Source organism: Taurulus bubalis (assembly GCF_910589615.1).
Source record: "Taurulus bubalis genome assembly, chromosome: 9".
NCBI lineage: Eukaryota > Metazoa > Chordata > Actinopteri > Perciformes > Cottidae > Taurulus > Taurulus bubalis.
In genome coordinates this window covers 12,834,109-12,857,906 of record NC_136597.1, presented here as the reverse complement: position 1 = coordinate 12,857,906, position 23,798 = coordinate 12,834,109, and the positions used below count along the sequence as shown (strand labels likewise).

General features: G+C 40.7%; 1 protein-coding gene across 1 annotated transcript in view; it reads right to left on the bottom strand.

Moving 5' to 3' along the window:
- magi2b (membrane associated guanylate kinase, WW and PDZ domain containing 2b) overlaps positions 1–23,798 on the bottom strand; it is a gene marked incomplete at both ends in the record, with an annotated part of 73,756 nt that overhangs the window by 17,142 nt on the left and 32,816 nt on the right. Inside the window, 7 exons of the mRNA XM_079223170.1 lie at positions 4,201–4,383; positions 5,015–5,136; positions 6,372–6,429; positions 13,683–13,762; positions 14,129–14,366; positions 16,640–16,864; positions 20,157–20,276. Of these exons, the coding sequence (XP_079079296.1) occupies positions 4,201–4,383; positions 5,015–5,136; positions 6,372–6,429; positions 13,683–13,762; positions 14,129–14,366; positions 16,640–16,864; positions 20,157–20,276 (1,026 nt within the window). The remainder of the gene's footprint in view (positions 1–4,200; positions 4,384–5,014; positions 5,137–6,371; positions 6,430–13,682; positions 13,763–14,128; positions 14,367–16,639; positions 16,865–20,156; positions 20,277–23,798) is intronic.

Below are 23,798 nucleotides of genomic sequence, written 5' to 3'. Positions count from 1 at the left end.
TACATTTATGTTCACGTTACCAGGTTGGTCGATGACATTTTATCCGTTAACAAATTTTAACGAGGTGAAACAATTTCACAAATGCAACACTAGATACTCTGTCATCCCTGCTGTAGTTTGAATGTGTGGAAAGTTTTGGATTTCAGCATTAAAGTCACAGCCCCATGACAAATGCAGTCGCCTTTAATCCTCTATTTCACATTTCTGGAAGCAGTCTCTGTCACACGTGCAGAAACGCACACTCCCGTGAGCATGTGCACACACAAACACACACCATACATTTCACATGCACAATCATACACAATCCCTAAGAGCAATGCCGCACAGCTCAAATAGGCCAGCTAATCTCAGCCAGGGAGTGCCTGTGTGACTCTGTGACTGTGTGCATGTGTAAGTGTGAATGTGTTTGCACATGCATGTGCATGAGCAGCTCTGGCAATGTCACAGAGCGGAGAAGAGCAAGATGGAGAGAGAGAGAAATCAGAACAGAGAGAGGAAGGGCTGACAGACAAGGCTAGAGGAATGAGAGAGAAAAAAAACTAGAGAGGTAGAAAGAGAAAGAGAGGATGAACATATACTGAGGCTGAAAGCAGAGGAGAAGTGTCAGATGGCATGCTTAGATAAGGAAGCATAATAAAGGGTAAGCCAGGGAGACAAAGAGAGAGAGATAGAGATAAAATAGAAAGAGATGGATTCCAGATAGAAGTGAAACTGATAGGTAGAGGGAGAGACATAAAAGCAGAGAGCAGGAGCTGAGAGTAGGAAGGAGGATTCCCAACTCTGAAATGAGATCTAAATGGGCAATTTAGGCACCAACCGTGCCAGGCATGAGGCCAACTCACAGGTTCAGAGCAGAGCACACATGAAGCCTCAGACAGTAGTTCCTCCTCTGAGCCTATGACTATAGCCGACACCCCAGGTAAGACTGCAAACTGATCACTCCATTCAAAACATACCGTAACTGCAGAGGTAGAGATTTGGTGTTTTCTCAGAATCATAATCAGCTTTATTGGCCATGTGTGTCTACACATACATGGAATTTGACTCATCGTACATATATATCAACGATATTGCAAAAATGAAAACACGGTTTGTTAACCTTCCACATATGGCAGGGTCTCTTTAACCACTAAGTAAGACATCCATCCATCTATCGTCTTTAGCCGCTTACCCAAATGAATATATATTTACCCAAAAGCATGACATTAATATGGCAAATGAGTAAAGTATTGAAAATAAATACCAAAAGGTAGCATTATAAATCAATAAATTGTTTGAATTTAAAATATTCAGAATTTTTTTCAATGACAAAAGAATACATGTTATTTTAGGAGATGCTAGCGGATATCACTCGGATATCAGATTTTTTTTTAATTAGATTTACTAAAACTGGGGTGTCAGCTGGTGCGACAAGGCATTTTTTAGGTATGGCAGCTGCCACCCCTTGGAACCGCCACAGCTGGTGTATCTGTGTGTGACTGATTTTTGATAATACTGTGACCACTGGTGTTAGCGCAGTGATATTGCACCTGCAGTGCCGCTGTAAAAGCCCGAAATTCAACTCCTAATGAAGTAGGTGTTGTGTGGGCTATAGCCAAGTCAAATCAGTTCCTCTTATTCCCATTAAAAAAAGAACATTATAGTGCACTCACAGAGGACAGAGAGTGCCCTGAAAGGAAACTGAAGTCCTTGTCTGGGACACACAGTACTGCAGGCACAAATATAGGGCACCCTAAATATGGCACCAATGGCCAATGATGTCCCCTTTTAAGATAAATTGATATTTCTGGGGTTACAGAAACATCTACCACTGAGTTATTATTTTTCTAAGATGTGCGTCAACATTTTCTGCAATCACTGATTATCAATGCAATTTTGTTCACATCATTGATACCATTTATGCATTACAACTGTACAACTTAGAAAACAAAATTGTATCAACTGTGCTTGAGTTGTATTTGTGGAATATTCACAAACTTTAGCACTTAAACAGCTATGCACCGATCCTACTTTTTCCATCCCGATAAGGATACCTTAGCTTTGGGTGATACAGAGTATTTGATACCACTTTTTTAGCACAAGTATTTACATTTGAGTACTTGCCAATACAGAGTACCCATAGGACTACTCAATAATACCATTATAGTTCTAACACTTACTTTGAAATCATGTTTTATTTTCATCAGATGTTCCTCACTTTCTGACTGTAGCAAATTAAATATACAACATGATGCTTTTGCTGACATTTGGACAACAGCTCCCCATTGACATCAGGACAGCGGAAAGTCTCTACATTTTCCGTTGCAAACTAAAAACACTTCTTTTTGGACTACACCTTGAATAAGAAAGGTAGCGCCGTAGTAGCACTTAGATGGCACTTACTGATAGCACTTTGTGGTTTAACTTTGTTGAAGAAATTGTACTTTCTTGATTCCTGTTGTTCTGAGTATGTACTCATGGTTGAATGCACTTATTGTAAGTCGCTTTGGATAAAAGCGTCAGCTAAATGAAATGTAAATAATTAACGGCATTACCGTGCAATAAGAAATATTAAATTTAAAAAACTAATATTGTTTTTGCTAACTTTGGGGCTAGCCCTACACTTTAATCAGCATCTGGCTGACAAGCAAGACACAGGAACTATCGTTGGATCTCCTCACGGGTATTAAGGAGTTGTAGCATTCATTCATCAACAAATACACTGTACACACACTGCACTGCAATGTCCACAGCTAATGCCCTCCTGTTATCACAAACACGCTATCTCTTTTGACCAAACATTTGCTAACGTTATGCCAGGCTTGCAATACAATGGCGGAAACCCTGACAAATGATGCCCGACAGAGACCCAGCTGACAAACTTGCAGCTAAACTAATTGATCCGATAGAGACTAAAGTGGCTGCATGTGTCCACGAAAATGCACACAGCATCGTGGCTGCTAACTCTCCAGGACTTGTCAACTGGAAACTGTGTGTTTTGATCGATGAAACCTTTTGTTCATTATCGTTGCAGCTAGGCGGCTTATTAGGCTCAACTGACAACGTCACGGTATCCGGTGCGGCTGGATCAGAGTAAATTTACCAATAGAGTACATGAGCAGAGTATCGGACCAATACTGGTATCAGTACTGAATATTTATTTATCAAAATATAAATCCTATTGTCACTGATACCTGATCTAGCTGTTTGAGTCAGTATTGGACCGATACACTGATGTCAGGGGCTATCATGCAAGGTCCCATCAAGACTATCAATATTATGCTCACACCACAGGCACAGCCTTCAGGAGCAACTTGGGGTTAGGTGTCTTGCCCAAGGATACATCAACATGGACTGGAGGAGCCAGGGATCAAAGCAACGATCTTCTGATTGGTGGACGACCCGTTCATACTCCGAGCCCCAGCTGCCCAATTAGGAGGCATGGGCCTTCATGAAGCAGGGCCACGGCCCAAACTTCAGGTTTTCATGAATAAAGAAAGGTATGGTTTTTCTAGAGCAACTCTTGTGCTTTCTTTTACATGTTGAATGTCCGTCAATATGTGTTCATCCCTTGGTAAGTGTAAGGGAACCTGTGTAGTAGCCTGTACTGTTCTTAATTTGGATGAAAACAACATTTTATTTTGGTTGACAACATCTGTAATGCACACCAGAACCACAAAACATCATCCAATGGTTTATCATTGCTTTCTTAGTCAGACTACTGCGCACTCCTTGATCTTTAGGTTGACTGAAATTACCCAACAGGCTGGTAACCTGCTTGAATAAATCTAAAACTCTGCCAGTGAAAGGTCTTCACACTTGATCTGCTTTGGTAGAAAATTAAGGTCCATTATGTTGAGGAATCTGAATAATGAGGCTGTGCTCAAGCATTTCTATAAACCCAGTATTAGGGCAGTGGTTCTCAAATGGGGGTACGTGTACCCCTGGGGGTATGTGAAGGCACTCCAATGGGTACATGAGATTTAACAAACAAAAATTAGCATCAATTGAAAAATCCTTTAAAAATAGTTACATTGTGCTGTGTATAAAATAAAATAAATAAAAAGCCATTGCGCTGGTTAGGGGGTACACTGAAAAAAAGGTTGAGAACCACTACATTAGGGTGTCAGTGGGGACTGCAGTGACAGCTTGTTTTTTTGTGGAAATCTCAATGTATTTCTCAACCAGCTGTCAAAATGATGTGTTGTTACACATAATTACCTGTGTCCATCTTTCCATCTTGAGCAGCGGGTCCGTCTGGTATTACACTCTTCACTTGCAGGAACTCATCGGGCTCGTCACCTCCGATGATCGTGAATCCAAATCCCATGTTGCTCTTCTGCAGGGCTGTTGACAGGAAGTTCCCCTTCAGCTGGGTTGGGTCCCTCGTAAACAATGGCTTCTCTGAAGGGACAGAAGGTTTTGAATTATGATATTTGAGATATTCCTGATATCTAGAAACCATGCACATTTGTTTGGTCACATTATGTTTGCTTGAAATTAAAGTTTGACATGATCTTTTCAGTGCTGAATGAACATATTGTAATTTTTTTTCTGAACACATTGCCTTAATTCCTGATTAGATGACTCATCGAAGAAGTGCAGTCTTCACTTAGATAAAGCCGTACATTATGAGCTGGTCTAGTACGTCCTCATACTCAGACTAGACCGCTAGGGGCCTCAGGGCGAGCATGTTCTCTGTCCCCCGCACTGCCAGCAATCTGCATTCAACCCTGTACATTCTGCATCTGCCCCTTCAAATACTCATGAAACTGCCTGTTCTATGAGAGATGCATTAGGAAAATTATGGAAAAAATCCACAATGTTCAATTTAAACAATATGTACAACAGGGATGATGTACAATAAATAAAATGTATTAGCATCCAGGTTTTAGAGGCCCTTGATGGCCAGAAGATGAAGTCCATTTGCCTTCATGTCTTCCCTGCAGTCTTTGCATTTTCATGTTTTCTTACTGTAAGTATGACAATATGTTTTGAGTTATGTACTGCACATACTATATTATTCCATGTGTACCTCTGTATATTGTGGGTAGTGGTAGAGCGGAGAGTCCCTGGCTCTGCATCTGCCTCTGCTGCTCCAGGCGTCTCTTGGCTTCCAAGACTGGGTTCTCGAACTGGGTCCTTCGATTGATATGACTGAAATTACAATGTATCATCACAAATAATGGAACAAGGATAATTCAAAGCGCAAATCCCAATAACACAATGCAGTTCTGCATTTAAAATGTTACCAATATTAAGAGGTATTTTTAACAAAATGTACTTGAGAACAAAAGAAAAAATGGTGCCTTTCAGTGTGTTAAATGATTGACGCATTTAAACTCCATTGAGCTATATTTTTGAATGAAATGACTCCCTGTTAAGAGAAAGGGTTGCTAGTCCTGGTAATCCTAATGAGAGTCAGCAGTCCTGCGCTACATCTCTCTGTCCAATTTCAGCTGCTTTCAGCTCATTGTTTTAGTGCATACTGTGATGTTATTATGAGTCCCTTTAGCTCTAAACGTCTACACATTGAAGATGGTTGGAAGCTGCTCTAGCTCACAAAAGCCATGTAGTCAACACAGATTAGAGCAACCCAAACTAAAGTTCTGGCGTTCAAGCATTATAAACATCTTGCAAACTTTTCAAAAGCTGGCAACCTAAACCAGAAATAAAATGCCAGTGAATATTGGACTAGCATTCAACAGCTTATGCTTCTGTTGGAAGTAATTTCAGGTAGGTGTGTTTGCTGACATGATAATCTATAATATCTTGATTAGGTGAGACAGTAAAGCGAGGACAGTTGCGCTGACCTCGTATGCTGCCTCAATCTGAAAAAACTAATTAATTGCAGCTCTAACAGGTTGAAATGTTGTCGTGGGTCCAGATGGCGGCAACTCTATAATTACTTAATATACTGTAGGCTAGTTTTAAATATAGCAATACATCAAATCTTGTGATTTTTGTCTTGCACTTAAAATGTTATTCACAAAGTAATTTGTAACTACAACCAAATGTTGAAAGAAAGAAATAAATAATAAGTGGCAAGATCACAAAACTGTCCTCTCCGTAACTGTTCTTTACTTTTTAAGCTTCAATTGCAGCTAAGTTGGTTTGGACTAGGACAAAATTGAATGTACTTCCAAATTAAACAGCACCTAGATATCGATACACTACGTTTGTGACGCAACATATTCAATGATTTTGACCTAGCATTCTCTTGAAAGTCTAAACAGAATTTCACTGTAAAAGTTAAATGAGCAGTAAGACATAAACAATAAATGAGAATTACATAATTTATAATTCATAAGGAGGCGTTGTAAACCATATAAATGCATTTCCTGTTTTACTACAGAGAAGCCGAGTTAACCCAAGTCAACAGGGAGACTTACTCTACATAGTAGCTGCCGTAGATGGGGTCATCTATCTTCTCCCAGCCATAGGGCAGCTCTGTAGAGTAAGGAGAAAACAGACGAGGGAAATGAAGTCAGTTTCTGCTGAGAGCAAGAGAAGGAATGTAGACTAAATTGAACCACTGAGGGGAGACAACATGAATCTCAGGGCTCACAGCTAGACGCTCCCAAAGTGCTCCTTTAATAGACAGACAACACTTCAATCTGCAGCGATGGCTTCTTCATGGAGACACAAACCACAACACAGGCATCAATACAAAGCAGGGCAGGAGTAAAAGAACATTTAAATTGTTTGACACATCTCATTCTGCCTTCTCTTTCTTTCAGTCTCTTCCTTTTGTCGTGTGCACCAATTCAATTTATTTTGTATTGTCCAAAATCACAAATTTGCGTCCGAGGGCTTAACAACCTGTACACATCCTTTAAGGCCTAATACCTGCTTCCTCACACTACATTGTGTTTGTCCTTTTTTCCTCTTTAACCCACCTACTTGTTTTCACCTTGGATGGTTGTTGTGTTAACTGTCTCCTCCTCTAACTCCTCTGGCTCTCTGTTCCCTCCTCACTTCATCCATCCCTTTGCTGATTTAGTTCTCGTCTCTCCATCGTAAAAGATCTGGGTCAAGGCATTGCTAAAATTCCCATACTGTATGATCTATTCTATTTCACAGGGAAATACAGCAAACTTGATGAGTGGAAGAATACCAGTGTCATACAGATTGAAAAACATGACTAATACACTAAGAACAGGGGACTTGACCCTGAGCTTACTACTAAAACACACACACACACGCCCACAAGCACGCACACACACCAGCTCTATTATTTTTGGTCTGCGTGACACTGATACTATGGCATTGGTCCCTCACGCTGTAATGCAATTACGAACAGATTTGTGATCTTGATATCAATAATCCATGTGTGAACGTGTGTGTCCTGGCTGCTGCGTGTGCTGACTGTGCAGCCCAAGGTGAAAGGGGTGCATGCTGCAATTATCTTCGGTCTGCTTTACTGTTTGCTCAAACCACCTGCGCTGATCTGCCATTACCTCAAATGACCCTTCTTCTCTTCAAGGCATTAAAGTCGGATGGATTCACACTTCAAACCACCTTAAATTCCCTCCCACTGTCCATGAGCCACCTTAAATGTCTGCCTAACTCATCCACTACTCGCTTGCCCTCCTCCTAAAGTGAAAGGGAGACAGTTTCCATAGAAACCACCATTAGAAGTCTTTTTTTCCCCTCTCGTCTGAGCTGAGGGCGCTGTCTTGTCTCTATTTCCTGCTGCTGAAATACAGAGAGAGAGAGAGTGTTTGTGTGTGTGTTTTCATGCATTAATATGAGTCTATATTAGATGGCTGCGATGTGTTTGCACGTCTGAATGAGTGTAACCGTCATCCTCTTTGACACTAAATCAAACACCTCGTCATGTGTCTGTATATAATATGAGCACCGAGGGGCTTGCTTGTGTGTTTGGTTTCTTGTGTATCTGTATTGGTGCCTTCCTTGACATGAAGTCTAATTGTGATTCCTCTGCATTAGATGACTCATCTTCCCTCTCACACAAAGTCTCCCTGACCAATACGCAGCCAGGAACAGCTACAGTGAACCCATCTGACTCAGAAAAAAAAATACAAACCAACTCAACTCCCAACTCCAAAAACTTCTGATAAAAATAACAGAATTTATATTTACGTAGCAACTAATGATCATTTAATTTCATCATGAACTCATCTGAAAGTCATTTTCTCAATGAATTGATGAATTATTTGGTCTATGAAGCGTAAGAAAAAAGTATAAACAATTATACAGAGACATTGACATAATGTTGGACCAGTAGTCCAAACCTCGCATATATCTATTTCTGTTAGAAGACAAAGAAAACCAACAAATATTCACAGGAGACACTGGAGGACATGCTAGAGTTAGAGCCATGCTAGAGTTAGAGCCATGCTAGAGTTAGGCACATGCTAGAGTTAGAGCCATGCTAGAGTTAGGCACATGCTAGAGTTAGAGCCATGCTAGCGGCCGTGTGAATCTGTACTAATTGATATTATGTTCACAATGACAATTATGTGCTGTTGTTCAGCAAGTGTCAAGTTGATCATGTTCGCATCCTAGTTTGAGCTGATGAAATGACGGTGTTAGATGAAAAGACATCATCAAACTACCTTTGAATTTTTTTGTTGAATGACTAATCATTATGTTGAATGACTAATCAATATATCAACTAATTGTTGCAGCTCTAACTATGACTGCAACTGTGTTGTGTTTTTGTGTTTGCACTGCCATATTAACAATATGTTATCTTTGAATCAAGATCAACAAAGCATATATAAGAAATGAAAAAGAGCTATCAAGACAGAAACTAAGAGAAACAGCAACTATGAAACATGAGAGTAAAGGAGGGTGAAAAATCCAGACCTAGAAACGGCCCTGGCTCAAGTGTAATGACAGTGATGTAACTCAGAGGTAACATTTTAGTATGAGTCCATCACTGTCTAACAAGGGATGCTTGGCCTTTAACTCTCCTCGTATGCAAACCTATCTCGAGCACCATTTGTCTCTTTCCTGCTCTTTTCAAGAAGAAACACTGACAGGGCTCCATCATTTCTTTTCTTTTTATTCTCAGTCTAGTCTAATGTATTACGTCTCTATTTTATATATATATATATATATATATATATATATATATATATATATATATACACATATTTGTTTTGTTTTTGTCCATTGGTTAAGACGGAGTTTTGACATTTCTTCCCTCTAAATGAGCATGAGCAGCATATTTTGTCAACAGCACTGGGATTACTTTTTAACCGACATTGGGTGCTCATATCAAAGGTAGAATTGAAACCAACACTTGCTGTGATGTGAAGCTTGTCCCGCTCTGTTCTTGCCTCTTCTGAGCGAGAGAAGAGATATCTGCTTGTGTTACATAACAAAAGACTTGCCTGACAAAAAGACTGCAAGGCAAACCAGATCTGTGGTGACAAGCCTGTGAACTCTGCGGAGTCAACCTCAGCATAAAGATATAACACAATGCACACAAAAGTTGCACATTTGCACAAACATATCAACACAGACAAGCTTCTCTTTAAATGCACCCAAAAGAGAGGGAAAAGGGAATAGTCAATGAGGATATGGAATGCTTAAGGAAAGTGGAGAAAAAAGACCAGACATGCAGGAGTTGGAAGCAACGGAAAGGGAATAACAAGAGGGAAGGTGCAAAAACAGCATTGCTGAAATAATGTTAGTATGTCTGCTTCCTGCCTGAGGCTGTGAGACTCTGGGAAATCCTCCAGGCAGATGGGCAGTTAAAACAGCGCCACCTCTTCCTGCTGTTCCATCCCCACATTTATTGTTTATTCAGTCTCCTTGCAGAATCTGACATCCTTGCTTCCATGCATATTTCATCATTCAAAAACTACATATCCATTAACGTGGGCACAAATTGAGAATTGCCTTTAAATTGTCACTTGGTGCACAGCAAGCATGCAGAAAGTGTAAACATCAGAAAACAGTCTGAGCAGCCCATAAGAAAGAGCTACAGGACACCAGTGTGCTCATTAAAAGAAAATGATAACAGGGTGAGTAATGTAGAACAGCATGCTGGATTAAACTACTGTATATCCTTCTGTCATGCTGAGCTGTTTATACTGAAAAATAATATTTTCTGGCAACTAAAAGTGTTTCTGGAAGGCGTACATTCAAAGGTGCTGTGAGAGGATCTGATGTGTCATCCAGGACCCTTACAAACGTTCTGCTAACATCTTTTGATTCAACATCCTCTGCCAGTGGTGATCGCTTAAGCTTTCTTTAACCATTGCTTCCCCAAAGATAGAAGGAGGCAGACTTCACACAATAGAAAAACTGTAGAAAAAAGAAGAACAAAAAGAAAGACAGAAAGAGAGAAAGCTAGGCGAAGATAATGGGTATTTTTGCACAAACATGGCTGAAGCTACTTCCTCTTCCTCTCAGGGCACAGATCTGCATTGCAAAACAATTTCACATATAAGTTTTAATATGGTCAATTACACACTACAAGTGTTGCTTGACATATAAAATTTCCATCAGACAGGAAGACAAGACGAGGGACTAATCTTAGATTTCAAAATACTAACTGGCTACTTTTTACATAGAACAGCTACAACTTAGGTTCTGTTCAGAAAACCTAATTCAAAATACATCAACACTTGAAATTATGCAAATACAATCAAACCTTGGAACATAACCTGACTCTACAATATGTCAAATTTGTTCGCTCTATAATATATATAGACAGAGATGATGACAATTTATGTTATCAACCCTTGTGGTATACATGTCTGTAAAAGATTCTCAATTGTCATTTTGGATTGGTTATGAGCTTTCGCTAGATCTAATCTCTAAGAACGATCTAGTTTTAAAACCTATAAACACAGATTAAAACAACGGCAAGTTGTTGCATTAAAACACAAAATAAGTGATCATAGAGCATCGCAGAAAGTATGGGTCAAAACATTAACGGCGTTCATTAAAAGCGATCTTTGTTCTGCCAGGACGAACCTGAAGCATGTCAGCCATGTTTGTGAATTGAAGACAGTAGTGCATGTGTGTGTGTTTGCGCATGTGTAGAGAGTGGGAACCAGTTTGTACAGAGCTGAGCGGTGTTATTAGAATTCCAGTCACAGTTAGGCCTTTTACTGGGCAAAGGCAGCGAGGGAGCGACCGAGAATGAAGGTGGGAGAGAAAAAGAGAGGAGGAAAATTGAAGAGAGGAAGATTGAAAGGGAGAGAGAGGAGGACGTGAGGCAAAGGAGCGCAGGGGAGAACGGAGGGAAAAAATTGAAGAGATGGAGAACAGAAGAAAGGTATAAGGTATTGATTCAGATCTTGCTCTGCTGAATCACAGCACAACCTAATCTGTTGAACGAAGGCTGTGACAGCAGCAGGGATGTAACTTCACCTCATTGTTATATATCTGATCCCACTGAACCACAGGAACTCTATTTTATAATGTTTGACATCAGTGCTGGATATTTGTTGTATGAAACCACTGTTCTTAATCTTAGCCTCTGAAACAACTGAAAACACCTTTGCTTACCCTGATTTAAAACAAACCTTAAAAGACTAAACTGTATTTTCTTATCAACAACTCCAACAAAAAGACCAAAACAATAAATTGATCCTACATGCAAGTGCTGCGTGCATATCCTACGCCTGACATAGCTTACTCCCTTGAGACTTCCCTTGTCCAAAAACTATTAAAAACCAGAAATGAGTCACTCGGTCCCACGCACAACTCCTTTTTGCTGTAAACACTCGCTGACGCAAGTGAGACTCTGTTAGAGATAGCCACAAGACACGATAAGTCTGAGGGACCATAACATAATGAACAGCTTAGAAAAAAATAAACACAAAATAGCATTTATTTTTATTTTTCAGAATACTTTTTCTCTAATCTTTGTTTTTGAGATTCACCTCGTCAGACCTCTAAATCTGTGAGAGGAAAATCGCTTTTTGGTTCACCAGTTCACTGCTCATGGGCAGACGAATGGAGAGAACATAAGTAGACACTGCTTCTTTTTAAGTGGTCACATACTTCAGTCAGTTGCAAACTAATGGTCCACAGAAGAGCACCAAATGGGTATTAATTCACAACTTAAAGATTCCCCAACAAATGCACAATTTACTTTTGTTTAAGCAATTGTTGTTAAAAACTAAAGTGCCCAGCTGTTTTAAGAAATTGATTAGAAACCCCCTAAATATGAGGTATTGATCTGGGTGAACACCTATGGCTACAATATTTGTATTCTCCATTTCTGACAATTGTTGGACGTCAGTAATGACAGGAGGAAAACACCACACACAAATAAGGGGGTTTTACATTCCCCAAGCTGCCTAGCGACCCAAAGTCTTTGCTGCTCGGCAGCATGTCAGAAGTCTCCCCAGTTCCTGTGTCGGCAGTCCAAGCCGACGTCTCTCTGGTTCCTGCATCGGTGGTCCGAGCCAACATTTCGCCAGTTCCTGTGTTGGCGGTTTGGCCGACTCCTGTCCCTGTTCCCGCCGGGGCGCAACCCCTGGTTGCAGCTGCCGCCCCAATCAGTTTCCCCCAATTCCTGTTGTCGCTGGGCCCCAGCTTTCCATAGCTGGGCCACAGCAACCCCATGTTCTTGCTGCCGCCAATCCAGAATTCCAGGCCCCTGATACCCAGTCCCCTGAGACCCAGTCCCCTGAGACCCAGTCTCCAGAGACCCAGTCTCCAGAGCCCCACTCGCCAGAGCTGTCACAATCTTGGTTTCATTCCTGTTATATTTTTAAATTCCCTACTTCTTGTGTCCTGTGGTTGTTTGACTTCCTGTCTTTGTGGTTTTCCCTCCTTTTTTTCTGTGATCACCTGTGTTGTATTAGTCTCAACAGCCTTTCTCTGTTCCCTTGTGTTTTTTCAACCAATCAGCTTTGCGGCTACCCTTGTGTCAGCCCACCGGTATCTGGTTGTCTGATTAGTTTCTTGTGTATTCAAAGTCCTGTCTTTTGGATGCTGGTTGTTGGTTTGTCTGCTATGTTCCTGTTATTATCCCTTGTGGTCATATCCTATTTACCTGGTCATTTTGCCTGTAGTATTATCTGTTATTCATTTTAAGACTGTCCTGCTGAATACATTTCTTTTGGATATTTGTTTATTAAAATCACCATGTATCATCCTTCTGTTCCCCGAGTCTATCTGCATTTGGGTCCATCCCCAGTTGTCTTTTTGCCCAACCGTGACAAAATTAACCACTAATTTAAAAAAAATGTAATCGACTGTGAGCTTTTTAAATGTCCTATGATTATTAGCATACGTATACATATAATACAGACTGGTCCCGTCTGTAACTAACGGTATGATAACCCAGGTATACCATGATGCCAGTATACCATTACAAACCTATTATGAAGCATAGAAAAGAATATTGGATTCAATTATTACATTTCTATCTACACAATTCTAAAAAGGTAGATTTGTCAAGTTTATTCTTTCTCGATGTCAAACCCTCCTTTATGTGCGAGTACCTCTCCCAAAACCTGTGGAGAACTGTGCGAACGGCTGCAGACTAACAAACAAATCAAACAACTGAGTATTTTTCGCTATTTTTCTTTAGGAGGGAAAACACGGTGTAACTGTTAGTCAGGAACAGACAACAAAGATACACAGACAACAGGAAATGCACTGACAACACACTCCCACAAACGGCGGAAGACAAACTCGACTCAGATGAACACAAACTTAAACTTACAAAACAACAGAGCAAACAGGTTGTGGAGACTCACCATCTTCTCTGCATTCTTCTGGTGGCTTTGCTTTCTTTGCAAGCCGAGGATCCAGCCACGATGTAGTTTTGGTGTTGTGACTGGCAATAAGGAGAGAGAAAGGGGAATTAGGAGGTCAATTAGTAAGGGTGAGAGGAGAGGGCAAAAGTCTACATGGCTGTGTGTGTGCATGTGTGTTTGTCTAGTATCTCTGATTAGTAGCATTACGTTACGTCAATTATTCAACACAGAGGCCAGTGCTAGTTTACACACCCTGTCATACATATACCAAGTTGGTGCACCTTGTGATAGAGAGCCAACAATACTGATACTGATCACTGATACTTGTGTTAGATATCGGTGACTCAAAATGCTGGTTTGGTGACAATGGGCTGATAGGGTGTGGGATACCATCATATTAATTTTACGATGTCAAAATGTATTTAGGTAGGATATTTTCCTCTTACTCTATGAAGTAGACCTCCCCCTTCTCGGTGTAGGCCATCTCCCAGTTGTCAGGCAGAGGACCAAGCTCTTCCTCATCTAGGTCTATAACTTTGTCAGGGGATTTAGAGGGAGATTTTGGGGCCTCCTCCTCCTCCTCTTCTTCGGTGGGGGGCTCGACAGAGGCATGGGTCTGGCTGGACGTTTCTACAGCGACTTCCCCAGAGGCATCTGTGCTCTTGTCCTCATGTTCACTGGACTCTGTGAAGCAAAAAACACACACACACACACAGTTATGCTCACATGCTCTGTGCACACATGCAGTGCACACTACACGCCATGCATGATGAGTCAGAGCCAAGCCACTGCAGAGCTAAGAACCCCCAGGAGAGAGAGAGAGAGAGAGAGAGGGAGAGAGAGAGGGGGGGGGGGGGATGTGGTCTGAGGACAATGAGCACGAGGAGAAAACAACATCGGGATGTCAGAAATTGAGAAAAAGGGACAGACAGAAACTTCAGGGGTCAAAGACTGTGTCAGAAACACAAGGAAAGGTTTTTAAAGTGACGAGACAAGCTGGTGGCATTTAAGTCAGCGGACAGGGAGCATACAATAGTACCAAACTACATAATCCTAGAATATTCCTACTGGGATTGTTAATATAGGTGCAACATGAACAGACATGTCATCAAAATACTTTCAGAAAAAATAAGACAAAAGAAAATCAATGTTCTTTCACATTCCTTATTGGTCCATATCTTTATCCATTCCTTCTAAAAATGGTCGCCAAGTCACACTTTTCACCTGAGCCGGTTCTATAATTAGGTTTTGGCTTGACTGCAGAAAAGCAGGCGCCAGCCATATAAACATGAAGGTCTGCCAATGACCGAGTCACTGACTAAGTCACTGATTGAGTTACACCAGTTAGTTGAGTGTTAGAGTTTTACACATTGGTCGTTGCTCTCTCAAAATGAATAGGAGTGGTTCTGCTGGTTACGTCTCTTTGACACGGCCACCAATCATCTGATCCATTGCCTCTCAATACACATATGTGGTTGTTGTTGCTGCGCAAACCTACGCATATTTTTATGGTGTGTTGACACAGTTTGATGAACATATTATAAGCGTAGTGTAGCTGTTTAAGGAATAGCTGCATAGAGTTTGTAGAGAGACGGTGGATGCACTCAGATCGGAGCAGAGAAGACATTAGTAGTAAAGTTGTCAAATTGTAGTAAATATATAGTGAAGAATTTAGTTTTTCTCAGAGTTATTGCTGCACCTCCTCAAGAGCCAAGTAAAGTACAGTAAGTCTGGAAGTTGAAGAATTAAATGTATCTTGCTATGTTTTCCACAAGATAGACATTTGAGGTTGCGCATAAGTTAATAGTTGTCATGAGATGCAACCTCAGTTTAGTCTGTTTAACAAAGGAATGCAAACCAATGCCTGTCCACTGTGCATTAGCATATGACTGGTGCTACATGACAAAAACACTTTAGATAAATAATCCAGAACAAGTTGTTGAAAATAGCGTGATTTTCTTGTTTTAATTTAATATCCAAGAATTGACATAGTAGACACTACCGCTAACTTTCCCTGTAAAAATATGGCCACAATTTAGCTCATTGATCATACAGGATCAAGCCCTGTATAGGTTTAAACCTAGTCTTGTTTTTACAGGTGAAGTCTTTTTTTCTTGTGAACATCAAAACAAATTCCCATTCTTGACGTTAGACTTTCATGTGGTATCAGCATTAAATGACAGAGATTAATAGACAATAAGAGAAAATAGTGGAAACAATATGACACGCTACAACAACACCGACTACAAAGAGGGGTTGGGAAGGAGGACGGAGAAGAGAGGACAGAGAGGACAGGACTACAGAGATGAAGGAAAACATAAGAGGTCAGAAGAAGAAAAATGGTAGAGGAGAGCAAGAGAGAGGGGAGAGTTGGGGTATTAATAGAAACAAGGGCAAAGGCCAATGGTCTGAGAGCAAAGACAGCAGGAGAAATGGAGAAATGGGAGGACAGAGAGACGAGAGCTGAAGCCAAAATGAGACTCTGGACAGTGATAATAGTGGAGACATAAAGGTGCCCTTGTGCATTCTGTTATAGGTTATTGAGAACCTGTGCAGTTCACACTCATGCTTACAGACTATGTAACTGCCTATAATGACTGATCAGTGTACAGTTAGTCAGATTTGTCATCATCTGCATGGTCTGGACTGTATAAACAGCAGATATGGAACTGGACTAAAGGAGAAAAGAGACTATGCAAAGGGAAAATAAAAAGGAAGGTAACACTTGCTATGACAACTGACTTGTTTCTATGGTTTTACTCAACCACACCAGTGAGACTGCAATACATAGCCCAGGGGAGCTCAGGCCTGCCACTTCTCTTCCCCAAAATATATTATTTTAATGTCATCATGGTCACGACACTTGGGAAACAGACTGTTTTAATCTGTTTTCAGCCACAAGTAGATACGTATAAAAACATTACAACAGGAAGTTTTTCTCTCTCATCCCACAGTACCTGGTGTGATGGCCACCCCATTGCCGTTGACAACCGGGCTCTCCTCTTCCTCCTCCTCAGGTGGCTCCAGGCTGGCACGCTGCTCCATGTTGCTGACTGACTGGTTCCTCTTCCTCTTGCCCTGGGCGCTGGGCCGGGCTCCGGGCAGCAAGGCCTCACTTACATTCAGAGGAGGTGCTGCGGGGGATGGCTCCGCTGGAGGTTTCGGTGTGCCGTAGAAGTTATCTGAGATCAGAAGTACACAGCGACATTTGTGTTAGAAGGAGGGATCTCAGGTGATGTAACAAACCGCCTGGGCAAGTATGACTTTGAACAGGTTATTGGCTTTCAAAATGTAAGACATAGCTGTCTCAGCAGAGGTAACTTAACTGTGCGTTTGTCTCGGAACTAATAATTTCTAATCCAATACATTTTGTGCATCTGGACGGTTGCTATTGTTTCAGGAATACACTATTGTCAACATTGGCTCACAGTGGGATTTGCCAGCCTTACAACATGAACTGACCCACACAAGATTCAGTATCCAAATATAAATTTTCATGACTTGTAATTTTGATTTCTAAATACAACAAGGATGCAATTGTTGTAAATCAAAAAAAGTATATTTCTAAACAAAGATGTCTTCATTTTCTGACCCAACAAACTTAGAAACAAGACAAGTTAACCATAATACAAAGTGGCGTTCTCATAAAGAAAGATATAAAGATAAAAGAAACAATAAAATACTAAGAGAGAGAACAAAAGCCAAACCTCACGAGTGTCACCCAATCCTGACAAGAAGGAACTCCAGGCATCATAGAGTTAACTTATCATCCAGTCATTGCCGTATGGGCATAGTCCTTCAATGAGTGTAGATAAACAAAAAAACACTTTTCAGTCTTCTAGAATATAACATTTTAGAAAGGTTATAAAATACAAACCGGGGACATTCACAATATAGCAGTGACTCTTCATCCAGAATGTGTGTTAGTTTGTAGTGTACCTTCCTCTTTATACAGTTCAAGCAGCCTACAGTATATCCAGACTTTCTAGTCTGCCTCAGTTCAGGTTTCAATTTGCTATGTGTGCTGGGTCAGTCTAAATGTAAATATAAATTTAGCGTGGCAAGACAAATTGTATCGTGAACCAATACTGCCAAAATACGCACAGCCTCATACCCTGTGTTCTGAAACATTGTTCAGTGAGGTTGATATAAAATCTTAGCACATTAGCAAAAGCAAGGGTTTCACGTTTTTTTGATGAATTTTAAAAAGAAAATGGATTGACACAGATTCTTTTAGATTCAGTCAAAATGTGGTTTTGGTTTTGTTATGATGGACAGAGACACATTGAGATACAGTAAAATAGTCTCACTTTCCATCACACTTTAAAACATTTGCACCACTGCTACGTTAAATTAGCCGACTCACTAGTTCACTGTCTCTCAAAGTCAAAACCATTATTATTATTAATTAAGATGACTCTTTCTATTCTATAATTGTTGGCGAAATGGGTCAGTATGTTTCGAGAAAGGTTATTACAGTGTTAGTGTTATTAGTCAGATGTGGGACCTCAATAATACCCAATTGCATCCTTAAGATGCAGCAAGACAATGTCCTTAATGGGCTCAGGGGAGATTGTTGCTTCTCCTGAGCATTGAAAAACTTTGAAGAATGAAAGCCCAAAAATGCATATTTCTAAATATAAATACAGCACTATAAATATGTCTCCAAAGGCAGGTGATATCTCTTTTTAAGGAAAAACATTTTTTTGGAAGCTAAGTAAATCCTGTCACTGTGATTGAATAAATAGCTTAGCAAGTAGAAACAGGAACAAATTAATGATAAAATTGTAACTGCACAGAACCATCTGATCTGTTTCAATACAACCCGAGCTGCGTCATTCTGACCACGCAGGTCTGTTTGGAGGCGCAAGCACAAGAATAAAAGCAAAAATAGCATTGGGCGTCTGTCATGCCAAACCCACTGTAAACATCTGAGAATGGCTGAAGTAAAGTAACAGTACAATGAAGAAAAAAGAACAAAACATGAAAGTCCTCTGGCTATCACTTGAGATTGAAACATCCTCAATAGTATAATTATCTCTCTTTGACTGACATTGAAGCTTCTGTAATTTCAGTGCTGTGAGATATGAGACATGGCTTATTTATTTCCTTGTGATATTTACTCTTAAACCACACAAAAAACGCTCTACTTTTTTTATACATTTAATACCTTTACAAAATATATTTTGTGAATAAATGTTGAGTGAGAAGAAGGAATATAAATCTTATTTTATAATCCTACAAAGTGGAGGAGAGTGGGGGTTTCACAAAGATGAAATACAGAGAGGCAATTGGAGGAGAACAAAAGCTGAGCAAAGAAGAGGGAAGGGGGCAGCAATAAAGGACAAAAGCAGGATCAGCAGAAAAGAGTCCATAGACATTAGTTTACTTTGATCCCAGCAGGAGGCGGATAGATATTAGGAAGGCCTCTTCACAGCTACTTCCTCAATACGTAAGTATAATTACCCTGCTGGCCACCAAACAGAAGAATCACATAGCAAAAAAAACATGGGTGCATGTAAACAAAGAAACATGTATGAAATTGCATAGGCAGCAAGCCCCCACCTGTGAAAGCTTAAGAAAGAAATGCTTTGCAGAACATAACGCAAACTGAGTAAGTTAAGGCCAGAGTTCCTCCTTATGCACCACACCAATTTTAAAAATGCAATGTTCCTCTGATCCTGAATGCATCTGGTTTTGCCTGAAGGCATCTTGGCTTCACGAACAGTTCAACATCCACCTTCAGCTGTGACTCATCTCACATCATCACATACGTAAGGTCTTATGTGCACCAAGCCTTGCACACTCACACACGTTATTTTAATATGCATTTAAAAAAGGAGTTGTTGCACCTCCAATGCAGTCACCCAGAAAGAGACAGCTTCCTCCAGTGGGCATAAACAAACTCTGCGTTAAGGAAAACATATATTGTTAACATGCAACACACACAAGTATGAAAAGAACACGTACAAATAAAACACGCACATACATTCCCAGGCATCATTTGTGTGAGTGTGTTCAGCAGCACATGCTCATAAAAACTGCTACCGGGCAAATGAACCAGCAAATTCCCCATCTGTGGATGTATCCCTGACAGTGTAGCAAAGCAGATGCACATACTTGACATGACTTGGAAATGGCAGTCTTCCAGATTCCTCTCTCTCTCTCTCTCTCTCTCTCTCTCTCTCTCTCTCTCTCTCTTTCTCTCTAACCACCAGAGGAAGCTGTAATAGATGACTCTGTGCTTGAGCCTCATTTTGTTTACTTAAGCTGTGCGTAAGAGCATCACCTGACACACCTGATCCATCAAGTAAATATATCTACAGAAGAGCACAAGATGGCAGATTGAATTTAAAAATAGTAAAATAGCTCTACTGAAACATACGTTCCTATTTCTGCTCCCTGAGCAACCGTACTTGTCTCGCAGATGCAAAATGTTTCCTGCACAACGACCACAGCACTCCCAACACTCACCTTCATAAGTTCCACTCTCAAGCAGGGCTCCACTTTGCTCCAGTTCCATAAAACGCTCCACGCTCACAAAGCTATAGTCCACCCCCAGCACCTCCCCCTCCTTAGGCTGCCGAGTGGTACCTGCAGAGAGAGAGAGAGAGAAAGAGGGGAAGAGAAATAGAGAAAGAGGGAGAGGTCATCAGAGCCAAATAGGGCACTTGAGAAGAAAAGACAGGAAGGCACAGAAAGAGACCAGAAAAAGAGCTGAACTGAAAAATACGACAGATTTGAGCCTACAAAGTGTATCAGAGGAAGTGGGAGGAGAAAGGAAATGGAACAGAAGAGGCTGAGTGAGGAGTCATCACTTGTGATAGCCAAATCCATTCACACAATTGTGTGTGAGTGACAGTGAGAGACAGAAAGAGAGCTAGACAGGAGATGGGAAAGCATGCTCAAACAGCAAACCAGTGACTTTCAGTCCTACAGCCAATCCGGTGTTGTTTCAGAAAGGAGTTAATCAATACGCACTTTTACCAAGCATAACTCAAACCTCCTTACATAGCATACAATACTGTGCCGATTGGATTATTGTCAAAACAGCAGGAATGCAGAGGCACCACATCACCATGCTGCAATTAGAGCCTTCCTACATCAACGCTCTCCATCAGTGCTGCACCGTTGGGGCTCGGCTGTGCGATGGCAGCCATGGGAGTTTTGAGTTTAATGAGGTGCTGTGTTTGTGTCTCTGCCAACTGGACTTTCAGTTTAGGCTCAGTGAAGTCTGCTGGTGTTGATTCCTGCTCTTTATTGATCATACTTGAACAGTGATTGGCCACGCCTGGAGAGGGAGTCCACTTTTAGAGCTCACATGATAAAAGCATTGATCTGGCAGTGGCTTCAACCAGATTTGACATTTTGGCCGGTTGCCTGAATATCAGATCCGACTGAAGTGTAAGATTTGTGCTGCAACGATCGAAGTGTGCGGGTCTAAAGAAGTGATCTGCAGTTCTGAAAAGGCTGTGGAAAGCCACAAATACACTTCATGTGGTCTGATATTAATGGCGGGAAAAAAAAGACTTACTAGTATCCTAATGAAGTGTGAGCTGTGGGAGATTAAACGAGCAGGGGGTAGATGTGTTGTAGGCACATTTTGCACAAACACACATGAACAAGCACTGAGTGAGTGAGGGGTTAGTCATTTCTAACTCCCAGAGTGGGATGTCTTAATCATTAGATCTCTATTGATCGTCTGTCACCACTCTACTCCTGTAGTGCATCTACTGAACATTTTCTGCTGTTTTTGCTTCACCACTGGGAGCAAGAGATGGCAGCTTAGCAACACCTAATGAGTAAGAAATAAGTGATAGCAGACCGTCAGACGATCTGTAGTCTGTCTATAAGGCTGTCCAACACTACCATACCATGTACAGAGGTGTGCTTGTTTGTGCTAATCTATGACAGTGTTTGTTTCCATGTGTAGTACTCGACTATGTGTTCGTCTTTGTGGCTCTAAATGGTGGTAAAGTACCCACTGTGCCAACAGTAATCCTATTTCCAAGATGATCATAGCTCAGTAGGACACTGTAAATCCACAGCACCACGTGTGTGTGTGTGTGTGTGTGTGTGTGTGTGTGTGTGTGTGTGCGTGTGTGTGTGTGTGTGTGTGTGTGTGTGTGTGTGTATGCGCCTCCATCCACATTCTGTGATGTACTCATACTCTGATTAACACTTTAAAGATAACATTTTCTCAGACAATATTAATATGATGTTTGGCAGCTCTGACCATGTTTACAACATTATTGTTAGCCACCCACAAATAGCTCACCGTGTCCCTGACTAAGAATATCTGATAGCTCAACTCCACAGACAGAAAGGAAGTGAAGGAACAGTCAACAGGAGAGAGACACACATCGCAAACAGATGTTATATGCGATGCAAACAGCTGTATCAACGCGCCTCCCCAACTAACGTGAGAGAATTGTTCATTATGAAAAGAAATTTTAGGTCAGACAAAACGAGAACATTTGAAGAAGTCACTTTGGGCTTTGGGATGTTTTTCACCGTCGATAAATATATTAAAAAAAAACCGAATCTGCAGATTAATAAAAAAAATGACAATTATTAGTCGCAGCATTGGTTTTCTTTACCAATTCTCATCAATTCCTTAACAATTTATTTTGTCAAATAATGAATCACACTGCACACAATATATATATATATATTTAATAATTGTAATGTAATTTGTGTATTCAAAATTCAATAATTTGTTGTGCATGTCCACTCATTCTTTTAGAAGGAAAGCAAACTGAAAATCTGAGTCTGTAAAGCACCAGTTAAAATAATTCACACCTAATCTGCTGCCTCACAACTACCTTGACTAAACAACACTTTTAAAATGTAGTCTACACAAAAAAAAGCAGGACTGTTATATTGTATTGCATTACCTAATACAGGTGATTGTGTTACTGTATCCACACGCTGCAAATATGCACGTTTTATAGTAACCCTTAGAAATATAAAATGTGTTTGTTTTTTAAAATGAGTTTTAGAGGTATTGATTTAGCTCCATTGTAATGTTTGAGGATTTAGTTTGTGTGTCAATATACTGGATTACAGGAGTATTGTCCCCCCACCACCTAACTTGACTCATCGCTCCGGCTCAGCCGATACAAACATTTTACATTATCAGTTTCCCTTAGATTGTGTATATTGAGGGGGTATTTTATTGAACTGCACTATATTATCTGGTGTCTCTGATATTTTGTCCCTTTCATTTACATACTCCCCACATAGTTCAACAATACTCAAAGATACTATCATCTTACTTGTACTAAAGGAAATAGCTAAGTGAAGGCCAGCACCAGACCAGCACAACGAAGCCCACTCAATGAACTATACTGCATGTTAAACAAAAAAAATTATCCTGAAGAGGACCATCCATGTAGTGCTACTCTGAATACCGCAGCAGCTCAGCCAGCCAGGCGGGGCTGGTCACCTTCCACTTGGTACAGCTATTGATCTGTAAGATCAGGATGAAATTATTCTGCTGCCCACACCAGAGTAGGCAGAGCCAGCTAGAATACTGATGACCTGCCAATGGCTTTCTCCCGCAGCTTCCTTCACTGGACAAACCAACAGAGCAGAGAGAGAAAGGGAGGGAGTATCTTGTTGGATCTGAGCTGGGAATATTGATCCACTATCTGGCCTTGAGATAGGAAGATAGGCAGACTGCCTATTTTCTTTTTCTAATCCTCAAAAACAGATGTCTTTAGTTCAGTTTATTTGTTCCTTATTCTTTTTGTACATAGCCACACAAACTCCGAAGCAGAGCTTTAATATATGAGCTAAACAAAGCAGGACAAGCTGCACAGGTGCTCAAATTAAGAAATGGCAGTAGACTGTACCGAGAGGAGGCAGTAGTGACGCTTCCCCTGAACCAAAAGCACTGCTGCTGTCGACTATTGATTGGATGTCGTGCTCTCACTAATAAAGGATAAAGTCGGCTGTGAGCCAAGAATGGTCTTTGCATTGCCATCATCCAGTGTTGCCAAACTTCTCAGAGGTGACGCTGCGAGTAGGAGTAGCGCCATAGAGATTTATGGCTTAAATAACTTAAATCCATAATAGCATGGAAAAGCTTTGGAGCTGCTACTTTAAGGGGTG